This window comes from Diadema setosum, chromosome 9, assembly GCF_964275005.1.
Source record: "Diadema setosum chromosome 9, eeDiaSeto1, whole genome shotgun sequence".
In the NCBI taxonomy this organism is placed as follows: Eukaryota; Metazoa; Echinodermata; class Echinoidea; order Diadematoida; family Diadematidae; genus Diadema; species Diadema setosum.
The window spans coordinates 39127805-39148391 of record NC_092693.1 but is presented as its reverse complement, the minus strand read 5'-3'; the positions used below and the strand labels follow the sequence as shown (position 1 = coordinate 39148391).

Genomic DNA, 20587 nt, shown 5'->3' with positions numbered 1-20587 from the left:
CTTAGGGGAGTGCACTGTATCCACTTCAGAAAATGGAACATCTTGAATCTTGAAACAGGAAGGATACTGCAAAGAAAAGTTAAACAACCAACTTTCTTCTGACCCCCAGTTTTAAATCAAATTAAAGTTGTTTTTTAAATAGCACACCTGTATTTGCCTTTAAAGGGATGGTACAGTATTGGTGGAGATGAGAATTGGGCTTTTAACCTTTTGCGAGATACCAAGAAAACACTTATTGAATAGTACAGAGCATATCATTTTAAGAGGAATTCAAAGTTTATTTGATGAAAATCGAGTTTGGAATGACTGAAACATCCAAACACAAAGTAAAACAAAGCAATCATAATAAAGTGTGGGTCCCACACTTGTATTCCTCATGGAATTACAAGCTCTTTCATATTTCATAGGAGGTTTCTCATTATCTCATCAAAAAATGTTAGATCTCAACCAAAGCTATACGATCCCTTTGATATAAAAAGTACACTTTATTGGTCGGTTCAAAAGGTGGTGAAAGAGTACTGTAAAGAGTTGACAAGGACCCGGATTAGTTGGGGAAACAATTAAACAAGAATGGTATAGTTTTGGTTGAGATGGGACTCGTTTCCAACATTTTTGTGAGATAATGAGAAACCTCTTATGACATATGAAAGAGCATGCAATTCTAAGAGGAATTCAAAGTTTATTTGATGAAAATTGGTTTTGAACTGGCTGAGATATCCAAAAACATGGAGGTCCTAAATTATTAGGACATCATTGTTGTTTGTTTGTTAATATTCTCAGTCATTTTGAACCCAACTTTCATTGAACTTCTGAATTTCTCTTATTTTATGCTCTTTAAAGGACAAGTTCACCTTCATTAACATAAGGATTGAGAGAATGTAGCAATATTAGAACTCATCATTGAAAGTTTGAGGAAAATCTGACAATCCATTCAAAAGTTATGAATTTTTGAAGTTTTTGTGCAGTCATCGCTGGATGAGAAGACTACTGGAGTGTATGATGTCACATGCATACAACAATATAAGGAAAATACAAAGAGGATTTCACAAAATTTCATCTTTTGAAAAAAGTACACATTCCCTTGACTCGTTACTGACATATGATATGGGTAATATTATTCCCATTGTCTCTAGAAAGAGGCAAGTCAAGTGCTCTTTTATTATTCGAAAAAAGTGAAAATATGTTGAATTTTCTTTACATTTTCTTTACACTGTTGTACTCATATGACATCACGAGCCTCAGTAGTCTCCTCATCCAGCGGTTCCAACACAAAAATTTTTTAAATTCATAACTTTTGCATCAATTGTCCAATTTTCCTCAAACTTTCACTGATGTGTTCTACTAATATTGCTGCATTCTTTCAATCCTTATGTTTATGAAGGTGAACTTGTCCTTTAATATTTCATAAGGGGTTTCTAATTGTATGTGACAAAGAAAATTCAAAAGAAAAAAAATCTCACAATTCCCCCGTCTCAACCAAAAGTAAACAACCCCTTTAAACCGTAATAATCGTTGACCTCTCCGATGACCATCAACACAAAACTTTGTTATCTCTTGCCCCACATCTAATCAATGAGCTGGCTCATCATGACACAGCAATATAGAGTTGCCCCGAGGTTGATGAAATCACATGACGTAGGCCTGCTTTTGGGGTTTGTCTCAAATCGGTAAAATGTGCAATTTGCCTGCCTGGGATTCTACACCCCTCCCACCTATTATCTTCTTCTTTTTTTCTCCTTTTTATTTGTAATCATCTTTGGTTTGTTCATTTAATGTACTAGTATTTGTTAACCCATTGAGGATGGGCTGACTTTGCTACAACATGCATTCCCATAGACACTTGCCCCAGTATACTCGAGACTCGTCCTCAATGGGTGACCTTCACCTTGACCTTTGATTTCTGTCCTTCATCACATTTGCATCAAAGTTTTATAAGAAATCTGTCCCATCACAGGTCACCACTAATGCAATGCAACTTTGATGACCAACTTGATTTTTCACTTGTGCATCTGTAGGCCTACCCATAATGGCAGATGTAAAAATATGGAAAGATCAGAGGCAAGCCAGAAATGTAATGCCCCTTTAACGCTAGACTGACACAGTGTGTAATGAAAAATTATGCAGCTGAAGGGTTAATTCATGTGGTAAACAAAGTTGCCCTCTACTTCAAGATGTTGTCTAATATTTATATGGTACAGTCAACCTTGGTTAAGTAGACCTCACATAAAGCAAAGGTAAGTCCTTTCAAGTCCTCTTCTCTTTATATTCTACTGATTTTAATTCCTAACACATCAAATTTTCTCTAAGTCAAAGCCATTTCTTCAGTCCAAATAGATTTGACTTGGGCATGGTTGACTACATATATGCAGCTACTCACCCCTGATTGGTAAATTTGAAAAAGGAATGAGTCTATTTTCAATCAGCTCTAAAACTTTATTGTCACGGGGTGTGCTGTATACTTTGGAACATGTGCAATGCATCTGAGAGGTGGTTAAACCAATGAAGAAGGGGGTGGGGCAGTACGATGCAGTTACTGTTATATTGACACAGTGTAGCCGTCGTAAAAAACAACACACAAAAAAAATTCATGACATGGACATTTTGCGATGATTATGATTTTTTCAGATATTATACTGTCATCTATATTCCTTGAAGGATAATTTTTACTGTACCACTCCTGCCCCCACAGATTTTATTTTTCCCTCAATCATTCTCCCTCTGGACCTGCTTTCTATTAATCCATCTTGCGGTACAGCCCTCTGTACACCTTGATCACTCACATAGGCATTTTGACTTCTTGAGTTAAGGACCCCTTGGGTAGACAGGATTGCACTTTTGATCTGGATGTTAGCTTTGACCCTTACAAGGTAAAATGAACATTCATGTTTTCGTGGGACAGATGAATTACATGTCCAGCTTTCACAAACAACTAACCTTGAAAATGTGAAATTTTCCTTTCCTTACCCAGATATGTTTTTGGGTTTTTTTTTTTCTTCTTCTTCTTTTAAAATACAGTGTACAAATAAGTGGGAAAATACATGTGCATAGTACAGTCAACCTTGCTTAAGTCGACCTCGCATAAGTCGAATAATTGCCAAAGTCAAATGTCTTTTCAAGTTCTCTTTATTTTCTTTTGATTTTAATCCCTCATAAGTTGAATCTTCTCAAAGTCGAAGCTATTTCTTCAGTTCAAGTACAAGTAGATTCAACTATAGGCAATGTTGATTGTAGTTCAATAATTGCTTGAATTGTACACGCACAACTTAAAATCATTAAAAAACAAAGCATTCACCTGAAGCACTCAATGTAAACCTTCTCTATGTATAAAAAAGTTTTCCTTTAAGGTTGATTTACTGGTTGATAAATAACCTTCAGGGAAACTAAGAAATATACAAATACCATACAGATAAGTCCATAAATAAAAGCTAACATCAAACCCTGCATAACTTGTTTAACAGGGTTACTCTGGATTTGAGGAGAGGCTGCTTGCATAATATGTGCTACCTCATTGATCGAAAGCAAACAAAAATATGAGCCAAGAACAGGAATAATTTTGTCATTCAATACAAGCAAGAGACTTCACATTTATGCAAAAATTGACACTTGTTGCATATTTCAGTTTCTGTGAATGAAGTTTATTGATTTAGCACTACAATGTACGAAATTGAGAAGTCGCTTAGCAACACGCAGACATATTTTCTTTACCAGGTACGACAATTACATTGTACACTGAGACAGACATAAAAATATTGTTCTTTTGTCAAGTTTTTTTTTTTAAACATCAGAAAGACATCACATATTAAAGACAATAAAGATCATACAATGCAAAATGATTTCAGCTTTACTAGACATTGAGAAAAAAAAACCAAGTCATTGTGACAATAAACAGACTTATCAATCATTAGTTTATATAGGTGACAATACTGCAAGTCATTGAGTTCTTATTTTCTCACAGTGTGGCATTGTATCCCTGCCAGACACACATGAATTTTATCATAAAATCTGATGTCCTTGTCTGAAGTCCACACAATGCATGATGACATCCTCTTTTTATTAACGTGTAGTAAATCAAAATGTCATCATCCTGGAGATGCATGAGTATATCATCTTAAAATCAATTTTACTAAATATAAACACACACATTGAAAAAAAAAAAATTGCTAAACCTGGCTATTATTATTTTGAAGTTTGACACTTTCAATGTCTTAAAAATAAAAAAATGCTTGCTGTGCACTGTTGCTCTATATTTGATTAAAAAATAAAACAAAACAAAACAAAAATAGCTGTTACCAGCAAGCAGTTTATTCAATGAGCCTGCTACTTTCATCTTCACCATCTCATGCATGGGAGGTCCTACTGGTACAAACACTACAAAACTGTAGATGTTGTCTTGGCAACTAGGAATGCTGACACAGGATAGTTCTTCAGGGAAACCACATTACATGTATGAACAAGTTCCCTTATGAGGTACCGCTTCTCTGCGGCCCTGATTTTCCACTATAATAATGATATTATGATAATAATGTCTCATTAATCCAGGGAAGCATCTTCAGTGTTGCCACTGCTCTATGGAAGGGCCCTGCAATTACTGTTACCCACGCTTTGTAGGTACTCATCTATACACCTGTTTACAGGACAGGTGGTGGGTAAAAACATCTTGTCCACGGACAAAAAGCACTTGGTGGGATTCAAACTCAGGTTCTCCCACTGGGAGTCAGGAGTCTTATCCACTATTAAAGCCAAAGCGCCCCCACTTCTGTTATTTAGCTGGTCTCATTCTCAGCACATTTTACAGGGTACCAGTTAAAACCAGGTAAACTTGGCAGTCTCAGCATCACTGTTACAACAAACTTTCCTTGCACAAAGATATAAGCCACTACACACAAGAGTCGCCATCTCTTTGATTTCAGTTAAATAACATCATACAGCACAGATGAGATTTACTTCATTTATCATCAACAGCGGAGTCAGTACTGTTGCTCCTTCCAGGTGTCAAGCTCACTAGACCTCCTATCTTACAACTTTTCACCCGTTGCTACAAAGATGTACACTGTAGTACATTCCCATGTACGTACAATCATGCATTTGATGCATGTTCTGATATGCAATGGGTGAAATGGTACTTTTTTTTTCATTAAGTACATTAAAGACATACAATGGTTTTGTTTCATGAAAACTTGCAATTATCGGAGGATAAGATAAATACTACACCGCTTATTATTACACCGACTCTCTGCTCCTTGGTTGTTTTGATGGTAACTGTAATTAGTAGAAATTGATTTGCATTTATTTGACTGTTGTAGTAATGCTTCTGCATAAGCCACATAAAGAGAAAATAGTATTATATCAGTCATCTATGAACTCTGCTTTCATCAAGGTTAATAGTCTAACTGAAGGGTGTTATCAATACATTATGTAAGTAAAATATTGTCCACATCGAAGCCCATTTTTCTACTGCTTTTTTCTGTGTACATATTAAAGAAAAACTGAGCTGACATTATATGAAGCAAATGCATAAATACAGCATCTTTGATGAATCCATGTTTTGACATAGAAGCATTCCAAAATACTACCACCACCCACGCAATGATGATATCAAACAAGACAACTACTGGTAAGTTTTTATCACACAGGTGTACATTGTCTCATCGATGTATGCACAGATGTCACTGCCTAAAACAAACAAATGACATTTTGCCAGGCACTTGATATACTCATATGCAAACACATGCTGGCTGCAATACATGAAGTTAAGGAGTATACCAACATTGATGATTTCAGGCACAGTTCAATGGAAAACAAACAACAATGACACACAATGTACTGTATATGCCACATGCTTCCAAAACATAACATTTACATGAGTGGAAAACAGTAAGAAAACTTCAGGGGTGGTTAAATTCACAACAGAAATAGTTTTCCCTTTTCAGGAAGAAAAGTTTTCACCATATAGAGATGGTATAGTAGTACATGGAATTTGTGTTATTTGAGGCAATATTTTGGTGTGTTGTTTGTTCACTGTCCACTTGCCAAATACACAAAAATAAAACCACAGTGAAATGTACATGGCACATACACACTATTCAATGTGGCTGACTTTGACACGCGACTTTGATCACTACACAAGATATGGCAGTAATGACTTTGAGTTACTGCAGACTTTGAGCAAAGTCTCTCTGTTGGCATGATTCTGCAAAAAGATGTCACGTGGAAGATAAAGATTGTTATCAATGAACTACATGTACTTGATTAACCCCAAGATAAAGAGTACTTCTATAGATAGATAGCTAGAAACACAATAATATTCCACAACTAATCAAAGAGCCATGTTGGCTTTCTTTTGGACATGAAACATATGTCCATAAAACAGAATTTGATCTCCGAGAAGAAACTGAACATGTCCTGTCTATCTTTGTTATTTACATGTAAGAGACTCAGTTATCATGTTTTATAGGGATGAAGAAGTACATGTATTTTGCTTTGTGGTAAAGAGGCATAAACCTTTGCAAACATTGATAAGTACTATTTCAGTGGGTTCAATGACTTAGCTGTTATGGATGAAGAGCTGGTAGATGATTGTGTACTCCATTAACAAACAAAATAAGCTTGTGGTGTCTGTTACACAAATGAAGCTGCATTTATGGCAGCATCTATAATTTCTTCTTAAAGAGGGATTCCAGTCCAGTTATAATTTAGTCTGATTGGAAAAAGTAAAATCCTACAATATGTGTACAAAAGTAAAAATTTGATTGAAATTGGATTAAAATTAGAGGAGTTTATGGGAAATTGTGAAGTTTTGCTAATTTCTGCGGAACAGTTCTAGCACAGCTGATTTATGAATATGCAATGATTGAGCTGATGATGTTATCAGCTCACAATTTTCCACTGACAGTGTACCCCCCCCCCCCCAAATAAAAAAAAAGACAAAAATTCAGTGTTTCTGTTATTAAAAAGTAAGACATGCTATTCCTGGTTGAATAACTTCAAAATAATGATCAGTTAGATATACCAGGATCTGAGATTGGGATTTAAATGCCTTTGAAAAACTGGAAATTCCAGAATGCTATGTACAAACTACATGGCAAGTTGTGAGGGGATGATATAATCACTTCACTATTTGCATATTCATTTTGGCTGTTCAAAAATATTTTCCTAAAAAATCAGCACAACTCTAAAATGTCATTCTTCCTTATTTTGCATCTGATCTTGATCAAAATTTCATTGCTGTGCTAAAAAATTGACTCATTCTTTTCAGACTAAATTTCAACTACACTGGAATTCCCCTTTAATGGAGTTGTAATGAAGTTCCATAATAGTAATAATACGTAAATCTCACTGTACTTACTCGCATTGCTAAATGGTAAGGATATTTTATGCAGAAGTGTGTATATGATGCAACCAATACAGGAAAAGTCACAGTACAGGAAGAAATGATACTTCTCAATGCTGGATTATACACATAAATCACCAAAACATCTTCACAGCTTAAACATCTTTTTAAATACATTATTGTGTATTACAGCTTCATTTGCAACAATGAGTATGAATTTTGCAACACAAAAGGATACGTTGCCATGTTGCCCAGCAACCCTCTGGCAGCACATGTAGTTATCCTCTGAAACACAAAAGTTACATTGACACAACACAAAGCAACTCTCCGCTAACACACTACTAATGTGTTGTCATACTGCCAAGCTATTACAGTTAAGACAAGATAGATGGTAACAGTTGTGCATGATCTGGTTCCAGAAATCCCATGGCTCTGTCTTTCAATGATGATCATTGTCCTGTGAGTCGCACAAAGATTAGGAAGAATTCAAACACTCTTATAAAAGATAGATTTTTCTATAAAATTATTCCTAGACTTGGAAGTCAATTAAATTGTCTTTTATCACTGTATCTTCACTTCGATGGAATTGGCCGCTTTAGAAGGCCCACACCGCGTAGATACCGTACAATGAAAGGCGTGCAGGTTAATGTGATGCCGATGCGTACAGGAGCAAACACTTTGTGGACGGCATACGCCATGACGAAGGTGCTGGTTCCCGTGGCGATCTTTGATTCTATGACTTCCCTGCTGAAGCCCAGAGCTGACAAGAGTGACTGGACATCAATACCACTAGAGAGAGAAAGAGAGAGAGAGAGATACACAAAAAAAAGACATAAAATATAAGTACATTTGTTGGTGACCCAGTAACTACAAAATTTAAGGAAAGGGTATAATACCCAAAGACAATATCATTTGTATATCTATTCTAAGGGAAGATACTCAACCTAAACATTTCAAACTGGCAAATATTACCAAAAGAAGTACCTGGTACAGCTCATCACCAATCCAACACACACATCTGCTACAATTGGGATGTTACAATTTTGATTTTTTTTTTTTTTTTTTTTTTTTTTAAATACAAAACATTCTAATGACTCTTCCCCCTTTCTTTCTCTCTTATCATCTCCTCTGGTGTGTTTAGAGCAGTTGATAAGGATGTACTGTATTGAAGGAACTTTGCCTAGAATTCAGGTCCCAAACTGGTGGACCTCACCATACTATATCTATCTTCCAAATATATCTAAAAAATCATACAAGAAAAACATAATTTTAGTGTTAACAGCTTCAGCCAAGATAATCTTTCTTTTGTACAGTTGCTACAAACTGTCTATGGTACATGTATACATGTACATCTAAAACCTTTTGTTAGCTGTACTTGGCAACTTGAAAGGCAAACCTTCTCTAAGACGCACCCTAAACAATCATGGACCTTATTTCATTTGACCTACAATGCACGCTCACCTACACTGTACCGACTGTGTGGACAAAAGAACAAGATATTAGCCTGACTGCTCTACACACATGACACAGAGTCAACAAACAAAGCCACAATATGAGCTGTGATGAATCTTCATGCACAAGCACACACAATTTTGAATGTGCACACTGGAATAATTAGGAAAGTCACAAGGCAGATGCCACAGTGTGCAGAGACTTCTCTTGGCCAAAAAGCAGGCATTTTGGTCAAATTGATGTGTATCAATGACTTAGATGTTTTACATCTTTTCGATCTTTAAAAGCACTGAAAAATGATAGCAGAACACAAAAGACACAGTCAGTTGTAAATCCTGCATGTTTCAGAAGCTATGACTTGTTTCAGTTTGTGTCGTGCTTCGAAATAATTACAAAATATATACATGGGAGGTCATGTGGCCTTTGCAAATAAATACCCCTTGTTTACATGACAGGGGTAGTACTCACTGGCATATAGAATGTAAAGACATAATACAAACTTTCTCTCACAAGAGCATGCTATTCTTGCAGCATTTTACCATTTTTGAGAAAAGGCTTTGTCTTTTTTTGTCTTTCTTTTTTTTTTTTTGAAAATGCAGAATGCATGAATCTTTCTGATGAACGCTTCCACATGCAAGAATAATATAATCTCTTTTCTTTTTCCTTTTTTCCCCAGCTGTACGGAATTTAAGTATTGAATTGAGAGTTGCAGGAAAAATGAACATTATTAGTGTACTGCTCTATAAACCAAGAAAATGAACTGTAGCAATAGTTTTGTTGCATGGAACAATATGAAACAGGTTAGTGATGCACATGAGAAGGATAATGATTTGCACAAAAAAAAAGAAGAAAAAATGTTTTTGTCATGCAGAGAGAATTCTACTAGTTGTTATGAAGAAAGATTCTCTTAAATGGTCACAGACTAGACTTCCCTCAAGAGTTTTAATCTCTAGACTACTTTCTACAATTCCTCAATATGATATCAAAATAATCATTTTAAATATAGAAGAAGCCCAAGTTCATGATAGTAGAATTAAGTTCTAAAAGGGAATATTCATCATTATCTACAGTCGATATCTCTATAAAAAAAAATGAAAAAAGATAATCATGTGATTGGTGTTAAAAACATACTTCATGTAGTCAATACTATTTGTCACTTTGTTCCTTTGTATCGATTGTTTCATGCCAATTTTTTTCTTAATCTACCAATCTCTTATGATCATTCTCACAGTTCTATCCTAATTTTGGACTTTGTAGGTACATTGTATAATATACGGTTAGCATTATGATAATTGGTAAACAATGATTTGTGTTAAACATATGAACATTTTGACAGATAATCTTTATCCCACAGTGCACCATAGCCATTTAAAATATTGCAAAACCTATCATGATGTAATAGCTGTTTAAAATCACTATCATTTGTTACAGCAATGTTTCATAGAGCATTAAGCTTTACATGATAGTCAAGCTGTATATGTCTCATTTACCATGCCTGAAGGCAACCTTGAGGAATAGGCGAATCAACTTAAGGACAATGGTATTATTGGTAAAGGATTATATCAACATTCCCCAACATTAAATACCACTGACCAACTAATGACAGGAGAAAAAAAAATGAATGATTCATCATAGCATCTAGGAAAATTAAAATGTACCTAATCCACAGGGCAAATGGATAAATGTAAATCTCCTTGTTCGTTTTGCTGGCTATGAAGAAAGGGTACTCTACACACTCATCCCCTGATGTAAGACCCACAGTGTAATTGTGGATGATATTATATTCTGACCTCTGTAAGAGTTAAAGGTAGATCACTGTAGAAACATTTTAAAGTTTAAAGAAAGAAAAAAAAATCCTCCTAGATTGGTATTAATCATTCATTGGGGTTTACATGTATGTTTACTAAAACTAAATAAAAGTGGGTGCAAATCTGAACTCATAAACACCATTATTTAGTAAAGACTTTAGTTATACCGGGTGGAGAGATAGAGAGAGAGAGAGAGGGAGGAAGGGGGGGGGGGGGGAAGAGAAATGTTTTCTTTGTTGAAAGCATGATGAGCATTTTATTCACCTGGAGACAGCTAGATAAAAGCCTCCAAGCGACATGAGCGATATGCAGACATGGAACACCACCACAGTTGAGCCATAGTCACGCACAGCTGTCTTCAGCTTAGCCCTCTGACTAACCTGGCCCTCCGCCGCTCTACCCTCCTCCTTGCCCTCGGAAGTGTCCGTGGCATAGTGGTTCACGCCAACCAGTCCAGCAAGAGGGGCAGGACTCGCTAATATCGAGTTCCTTAGCGACCAGATGGGCAGGGTTCGGGTTGCGGTGTGGTAGTAGCGCTTTCCATTGAACAGGCCGTTCCTTCCCGTGGACTGCATGATGTCTTGTAGCTCCATCTTGCTAAACATGGAGGCGGTGCGGCAATAGCGGGTACTCCCCGGCATGCAGCTGCCTTGCAGAATACAGGCCATGTCATCAGACCACGGCTCGTAGGCCTCGCCGAATCCGGAGTTCCCACATGACTCCTGATGCTGTCCAGTGTGTATCTGGCGCTGCACCCCCTGGACCACATCACCATGTCTGTCCTGGATGCCAGAGGCTTGCGTCGCTGTGGAGGCAGCCGCTGCAGAATTTTTCTTGAGCTGCATATCCTTGATGGCTTTAACCAGAGCCTTCTGGAGGTCTGCTTGTTTCAGCTCCAGTCCGACCCTCTGATAGCCCTGCACATAGCTTGTCAGTCGCTGCATTGTGCTTCACTAAGCTCAATCACTCTATTCAATCAAAAACACAGGAAAATAGAATGTGACAATTGGTGACATCAGTATTCTGAGATGCCTATGGCAGATTTATATTTCTTATTCAAGAAATTTCTTATCAAAGAAACCATGACAATGACTCCGATCATATGCAAAACAAGCACTATGTTTGTTAACTTAGCAGAGTTTATGACCAGTGCGGTTCTAGAGCTTCTAGACTAACTAGTACCTATTTCGATATGTACATGTACCTATGTATTAACAGAGAAAACTACCAGTATATATGTATACATATCTAACAATACCTCTTAACTTGTTGACAAACTTTCAAAATGGCAGTATCAGGAGTAGATATCTTATACATAAGTCATCAATGCATTAGTTTAGAGTAATAACATATTCATTTAGACTCTGGTGTCTATATGATATCTTCTCGCTCTCTAACACCGGGAAGGGTTCAAAGCTGTTCTTAAAGTTAAGAATGACTTCAGAATGACTGGAACACGTTCTGATGTGCTATATTTATCATTTCAATAATTCAGCACAAGAACTGATCGCCAGTCTTGAGTAAGTTGAGTATTCAAACTTAAATAAAGGGACTGTACAGTTCTGATTGAGGTGAGGATTTAGCTTTTAACATTTTGCGAGATACAGAAACCACTCTATGAGATGTCAAAGAGCATGCAATTCTAAGGGGAATCAAAAGTTCATTTGATGAAAATTGGTTTTGAAATGGCTGATGGGCAATTCCATGAGAAATGTTCACTTTAGTGAAAAAATGAAGTTTTGAGTTTCACTTCAGTTCTCAAATATTCTAAAAAAGTAACATGTATATTTTCATTTTCCACTAGTCGCATATTTGTCATGACAAAATTTGGTATTTTTTTCAGTCAATGAAAATAATGTGTAATGTGTTGCATTGGCACAAAAATTTGGCTATTTTTTAAGAGTTTAGTGTTTCTGTCTCTAAAGCAGGCCAGATATGCCCTAGAGGCCTTGTTCAGCTTTTAGATTGTAGTCAAGTGTATATATCAATGGAAAATCACAACCAACTTCCTTATCATTCATCAGTTTTTGACCCATTGATCCTCAAAGTTGTGTGATTTCTATAACATTAGAAGTGTCATGTCCGTTACGTTTTTTACTATAAGTTTTCATAGCCAAGAGGAAATTAGTGTAAAGTTGCTGCAAATTCATTTTCTATGTTAGAATTGAATCCCCTTGCATGTGTGGAAACCATTTTTCTATACCACTTCTAGTTTTCCTGTAAATGGCGTAACGGACATGACACTTTGCGTAACGGACATGACACCTCATATCAGACAAGTGGCAGAAATAACACTGTGGCCCAGTGAAACAGGGTGGTGATTAGTTTCAATTGCTTGAGGATAGTATAGGACATTTCTATACTTGAGTAAATAAATAAGTCTGCACATTACTCAATAAAACACAAACAAGCAGACTTTGCTTTCTGCTACTGGAAGATTGTTGATTTTAGATGATTTTGCTACCCTGTTACACCAATTTGATCCATCCCCACCTCTTGTAATCCTGACTGATAAACAGCCGCTGTCATTCCAAGGAGTATTTAGACAATGGACTCCTAGAGGCAAGACAATGGAGTTTTCACTGTTGGCCTGGCCTTCCCTTTAATACGTAAAATTAGCACTTTCTATGATTATAAGTACATCATAGACCACTAACATGTATCCACCATGGAGTCAACACAACAGCCAGGAACTCCTGCATGAATGGATCCTTGTGCATCCAGTGAGCATGATCACTGCTGATACAGCAACAAAGTATCCAAATGTCACCAGCATCCATGTCTTCAATGATGGTGTTGCCTCACAAAAAAAAAAAAAAAAAAAAAAGTTTCTACTGTATCGATACATGTACCTCTCTTATTCTCTATGACTCTATAAATCCACACCTTAGGTGGCATAGTAATGAGACATCACATGCCAAGAGCGCGGAGGATGGAATTGTTGGCGATATTAAGCATGTTAAAAGTACATGTAGCTCTATGGTCAGGGAAAGTCGGTCTGAATGCTGCCTATCCATTTCATCAATACAACTAAACTAGATGTACCTGTACACCAAAGGATATATGGGTATACATGTATATGACAGCACACAGCATCGTACAAAAGCACAATTTGAGATGCTACGTATGAGAAGATGTTTATCCACTGAAAGGTACATTGTACACTGTATAATCAGTTGCAACCAGTTAGTAGGGAGAGCATCCAGTATTTTAAAAAGTTAAAAAGGTTAGAATAGGTAACCAGTACACCACTCTGACAAGCCCCAAGAAGTGTCTAAGCAAGCAATAAGTTGATTATACAGTTTGTACAAGTTGAATTTGCCATGAAGAAAACATGAAATACTTTGTTGCCCAGGTGACCACTCTACATGAAAATGGTATTTTGTGAAAATTCTCAGAAAACAAGGGGCTTGATCATTCATTTCTAGCCAAGAAAAGAAAGCATTTGTTGAAAATGATAAAGTACCAGTACTAGTAGTGGAAGTTTTTACAATAGTCTATCCAAGATTGGATCACAGAGGATGATTCTACTTCAAGGATGACATTAATGCTAAATGAAAAAACTTTGCAGAAATGAAATAAACGTACCATATTTTTTTCGGATGATTACACCAATTTGAAAATGGTACCAGACAGTTTTGTGGTCCTGTTTCATTGCGTAACAGTTGATGCCATCATGAGTGCATTTTAATGATATTGCATTCAAACTGTTTATTTCATACAGATTTGGTTCGTTCAGTTTTCTTTGCCTATCCGCAGAGATGAAGACATGTTCTATGTAATGCCATTGTGGTACTCTGGGCCTTGTATTCCATGTGCTTTAGAGTAGCTGTTAGATCACTGAAACCTGCAAAAGGACTTTTTGATGTTTTGTTCATGAACATATAATGTAGTAGCAGTGTGCAGTTATTTTAATCTTTTTATTTTAAAACAACGAAGTGAAAATATGGTTCTTTTTACAAGGGTGTCATGTCCGTTACGCTAGTGTATAATACTACAGTATCAAATATTAGGCCATAAAGAAAAAAATCACCATAGTATAAGATAGTTATTTGTCCTGTTTTGCTATGGTGGGTGGTAGTAACTGGAAATTTCTCACTAACTGTAGCTAGCTGGTGCAGCGGCGGATTTCTTTTATATTTGTTTGTTTTGTAAATATATAAAAAGACCAACCCCCCTAAAATGATGAAAATATAAGAAATATTACATGATTGCAGTTATGATGTCTGTCCCTATATGCTAACCTCACTTTGTCAACAATTAAATGTCTGCTATTCCTTGTAATAAAAAAATTCTGTTAGCTTAAAGAAAGTGGACAAAACTGTCATGTCCGTTACACTCAAAGTGTCATGTCCGTTACGCAATATTTTAAACTATTAAAAAAGAATGAACAGTAAAACTACTATAAAATAGGACTTTATGAGTAAAGCGTGACCTAAAGGTTTAATCAAGACCAAAACCAGCTGCTTCTTATCCAAAAATTCACAGGAATTTTCATAATGGTAAGTAGATCAAAATGCCTTGTCCATTTTGTGTCATGTCCGTTATGCTCGCAAAAAATGCAATTTCTCGAAAACCTTTTGATAAATTTCCATGAAATTTTCTGTGTGTGTTACATATACTTAAATGTGTCTGATAAACTCAATTAGAATCTTTTGGAGACTGCCAATTTTACTGTGTGATGGTTTGAATTCCAAAAAAGTTGTCTGAATGTCATGTCCGTTACGCTGGAATTGACCTGATATCCAAAAACAATATGAAACAAAGAGATCCTAATAAAAGGCGTGGCCTGTCACCTTTTATTATTTCAATAGAGTAGCGGACCCAGTTTGCAGTAGGTTAAGGCCTTTTCAAGGGTATTTAGTAGTATTCTGGTAAAACGGGCAACAGAAATTAAATAATTTTCTTTAATTTTTTTATTGGAAGAAGGCCTCTTCACACTGCATCACAATTTTGTATGGTGGACAATTACCCTAGTCATAATAATCAATTTTATGCAGAAAATTTGCAACCACCAAGAGGACCCGGTTTGCGACAGGGGGGGTTCAGTTTGCAGCACCCCACACAAAAATGTCCCCTGATTTCTTCAAACATTAAAATTTTGCAAAAACCAAATATTTTTTGATGGTCCAACTAGTTTTCAGCTTGTTAGAACACTTTATTTGGATTCATCATCTCGATCCTTCACGATTTCATAGTTTTTCGAGATCGCATGTATTTCATCAATTTCCACCCATTTTGACATGTAAAATAGTGCTATGTGTGTAAATCCCATAGGGGTGCCGCAAACCGGACCCATCCCCGACATTTTGGTCACTGTTGCAATCCTCAAAACTGACAAAGGAAATGAATTTTAGAATATTTAACACAGTTACAGTACACGAGGAATCCTTATCATGCCAGGCCTCTTTTCGTAGTAAGATTTTGTATAAAGATACAAACAAGGGATGATGGTTGTTGCCTAGCAACAGAACAAAATCTTAACATTTTGTTAAGAAAGTCATACTTTTTTAAAATAAAAGGCAGTGGATACAACCACACGCGTGTGTCTTTACCATCCAGCCACACGAGTGTGGTTGTAGCCATGGCCCTAGACGCTGGATACAGCCACACTCGTGTGTAATGTATTTTTGTACATAGGATACACACACGGTACGGAGAAGATGATCGCCGTGCGTGCGTGCCTGTCAAACATATATAAACGCCACACAATCAGCTTGCTCACAAAGTGATGAAAGTAACCTCATTTTCATACCTTTTAATATTGTTTTCTTACAAATATATTTTTTCGCTCCATTCTCATGGTGTTTGCTTGATATGATGGGTTTAGAATTAATAGCAAAGTTACAACTGCCGCTAAATTGGGGGACTTTGGATTGACATTGCTAGACTGCTGGTGGTGTGCTAGCGATCGCTCAGCGCAACGGCAGCCTAGCCAGAGCAGTTGTGCCGCCCACCCCAGCAGGGACCCGGACCGGCACGCCGGCTGGCTGCCTGAGCTGTGTAGGCCTACGCTAGATGCACGATTTGCGAGTACCATGGTACCCGAACGAACGAAGGCGAAGTCTCTCAATAACGACAAGATGTATGATCAATCTTTACAATTAAAAGTCCAAAATCAATTGTACTCCTGAAATAAAGAAAATGAGAATAAAGTTTAAAATGAAAGAAAGTAAATTTGTCTAGATGGTGTGATAATATTAAATGGGATTAATCTAGGAGGCAGGTTCATGGCTTCGCGGTGGTGCATAATCCCGTGTTGATGTGGCCGGCCACACACACATTGCCGCGTGTTAACCATGTTCCCTGCTACGCAATATAAAGCTTCTTTGTGTGTGTGAATATGTGCATTACACACGAGTGTGGCTGTATCAAGCAACCAGGGCAATGGCTACAACCACACTCGTGTGGCTGGATGGTAAAGACACACGCGTGTGTTTGTTGTATACACTGCCTTTTTAAAAACAGCGTGACACAGACGGTTTAAATTAGAATTATGAAGACCATCATCCGAGTTGTTCCATGATTCTGGTATCAAAAGAAAGCTCTTCAGTTGCTCTTCAAATAAAACAATTTAGGAAAAAAAAAAAAACCTTCTAAGTTCTACTTTTGAAGATATGGTTAGATATTCCTAGTGTAGTGACCTCGCTTGCACTTTTGTATAGTTATTACGTCATGGATCACTACTGGGTCACTGACCGCAGGTTATTGAACCAGGAGCTGACCTACTTGCTTTGTTTACATTGCTGGTGTTACGCGCGTGGTAGACTCGCGCGGTGATATCTTAATTTAGCATTTTTCGCTTGCCATTCGCGAGTATCAACATTCATCGCTTTATATGTGAGTGTCAACATTCATCGTTTTATGTGTTCGCCACACCTTCATTAAGACTGTGGACCAATCAGTTTTCAGCATATTTTTACGTTAACCAATTAACGTTGTTTTTCCTGCCGTGGTCACCGATTGTCGAGGTCGCGATCGCGTTGTCATTTTTGGATATCCATCACTCTACTCTTAGTGCTCAGTCTCGTACCACATATGTCTGAAGTCGCGATATAGGAGTTTAGTCATTGTATCTATATTTCCGGGAACCTGTTTACTTTCCTCTTTCGTGGATGTCTAATTGGATGTCTTAAAAGTTGTTCTAGTGTTTCAGAATATTCATTGGATTACCTTCATTTCTTCTACGCAAAAGGAAACGCGTTATTCTTCTTTGTTTATACCGGGAGTGTGCAATAACTCTGGACATAACCATCGCGGTTATATTCGGCTAACGCGTGTTGACACTGTAGCATCACGACGCTCGCTAATCCAGCAGTGACGCCTTTCGCCCGGGATCTTCGGTAGCCGTCCTCCGATCCTTCGTCCGTATCGTCACAGCAGTCCTGCCTACTCACAGTCGTCTAGAACCACCACAGTGAGTAGAGTAACTCTAGACACTAACTCAATATCAACCGTTACTCTACACTAGGTTAGGGGTGCCGCAAGACCCCTGCAGCAAACTGGTGCCCTGACTCTATATTACTGTACGAGCTGAAATTTTCGCATACAGATATTTTCGCGAATTGGTCCTTCGAGGACATTTTCGCGTGTTGTTAATTTCGCGGTTGGGAGGGTCTAACTGAACTTACTTATTTGCGCGTTATTTTTGCGTGTTATTTTCGCGATTCAAAGGCGATTCGCGAAATTCGCGAAAATAAAACCACCGCAAAAAATTTCAGCTCGTACAGTATCTCATTTTTGAATATCTCATCTCAGCTCAGCCATTTGAAAACCAATTTTCATCTTATTTTTTTTTTAAACATTGAATCCTTCATTAAATTACATGCTCTTTATTTCATAAGAGGTTTCTCGATCATTATCTCACTTTAATAGCCTTAACATTAGGAATGTTATAATGAAACCTGAATCCTCATCTCTTCTTCTTCTTCTTCTGATTAAGTCTGCCTCCTTCAATAGACTGAAGATTCTTGCAGACTGGTGCTATTTACATTATAATACAATTTATTTACAGATATTTACAAGCACATAGATCTAGAAAATTTGACGAAAAAAAAACTAGCCACTGCACTGTGATCAACCGTTAGACGGTTTCGAAATGATCCCACAGATGGCGCTGAAACAATTTCTGACGACAGGGAATTCCATTGCTCAACCAGTGGTGTAGCTACAGTCCCTTTATGAACAACTTTATGAACCACCCCTAAAATAGACTCTAACAATCAGTTAATAGCCCGACCAGACGCTGTTAATACGCTACGCGAATACACTACGTATGTACAGCGGCGACTGGGCTGTGTATAGTTAATAGTCAGTTAATTGAGTTACAAGTCAAACTGTCATTAACACTGGATTCACCACTCAACACACTTCTTTGACAAATTGATGTCATGACCGTTCCACGGTACACTGCCGACAGTACAATGACAGTAGGCCCCCTAGGCCTATCTCAAGTTGCATAACCATGATAAATCTTACACCACACTAACTAGCACTCTCCTAAATCCTAGCCGGTGCCTATCATACGTCGCATATCATGCGTGATTCATGGGAATTTACACTCACATCACGGCCAGCTCTGTTATCACAACGAATCAGATCTGTGTCCAAATCACAGGTCACAGCTCTTGATGCTGTGTATCGAAAGAGACGAAAACATGCAGGATCAATCTAACGTTGTTATAGGCAGTATTTCGTGTGTAGGATCTAGGAGAGGACCGGCAGAGAAACTAGCAGCTAGCTGCAACTCTTGTCAGACAGAAAGTCTGCCCGTGAGCCACGTAGTACAGTACAGACGGTACAGACTCGACGACGTTCAGCCGATGAAATGAATGCATGCAGGTGGGGAGGGAATGCACGCACTCGAATTCCTCACCTGCGGTACAGTCTGGTCATGCGTTCAACGCATGTACCGTACCGTTCCGCCGCCGAGCAGCCAATGTTGTGCAAACAGTGTTCGTGTGGACAGGTGCGCGGACGGGACCACACTCCCAAAATCTCGAAATAGTTTGCCTCTGAAATGATCATTCATGTTGCTGAATCATTCCGAGCACATTACCCAGTTTCAAAATGCAAATGTACCAAATTGATTTATTACCAAATTTAAGTTCAAGTTTACAATCACAGATAATTTATACAATCATTGAGAATACAATAGTAATAACAGGAATACAAGACATGAAAGTATAGAATGAAACTTATCAACAATATCAATATGAAAGTACAAACGTTTTGGTAAAAGGGTCCAACAAATAGCAACGCTAGTGGACGTTGGCCCTTGAATACAAAAGAAGAATATATAAATTCAACAAGAAAATTATTTACATTATAAACAAGTGTATTTACACTATGTACAAGATTAACATTTTGAAATTGATAAGTGTACTTACATTACTTATATTACTAGAATTGAAGTTTTTGCTTTGTGGATTACAAAATAAACAAGTTTATTCCAATTATGTGTATTCTTCCAATAAATTCTTCTTGAAGACTTTACAAATTTTTTTACGAGAGGATGTATAACGTAAACCAGTTGAAAGATTGTTCCATATTTTAACACCTGATTATGCTATTGATCGCTTCCCTAATTCTGTTCTGACAGTTTTTAGTTTAGAATTGCACATTTCTTTGTTTCTTGTTTCGTATGTATGGTCAATATGAGAAAAATAATACATTCTCGACATTCTCTTTTGTAGAATTAGAATATAGGATTTAAGAAAGTTTTGTTTGTTCCGCCCCAGACCTCCAATCCGTAGGTTATGTGAGGTAGAATAAAAGCATTGTATAATTAACAGTAGCAGTATTTGTTTAGAGACGAAGTGTATTCTGTACAAAAGCCTTTTTTTTTTTTGCTTAAAACAGTGCATACATTATTGATGTGTTTCTTCCAATTTAAGTTTTCATCAATACAGATTCCAAGAAAAGATATTGAATCACCTGACTCTAAAACGGATTCGTTAATTGACAATTGACCAAATATTTCAATTTTTCTACGCCT

At 37.1% G+C, this 20587-nt stretch overlaps 1 protein-coding gene across 1 annotated transcript; it reads right to left on the bottom strand.

Moving 5' to 3' along the window:
• Window positions 1-7334: 7334 nt before the first annotated feature.
• On the bottom strand, window positions 7335-19356 carry LOC140232611 (protein FAM210A-like). The gene is made up of 3 exons (XM_072312709.1): window positions 19156-19356; window positions 10855-11558; window positions 7335-8119 (listed from the first exon to the last, which is right to left on the bottom strand). The coding sequence occupies exons 2-3, from the start codon at window positions 11532-11534 to the stop codon at window positions 7903-7905; spliced, it is 897 nt and encodes a 298-aa protein (XP_072168810.1). The 5' UTR covers window positions 11535-11558; window positions 19156-19356; the 3' UTR covers window positions 7335-7902.
• Window positions 19357-20587: the final 1231 nt, after the last annotated feature.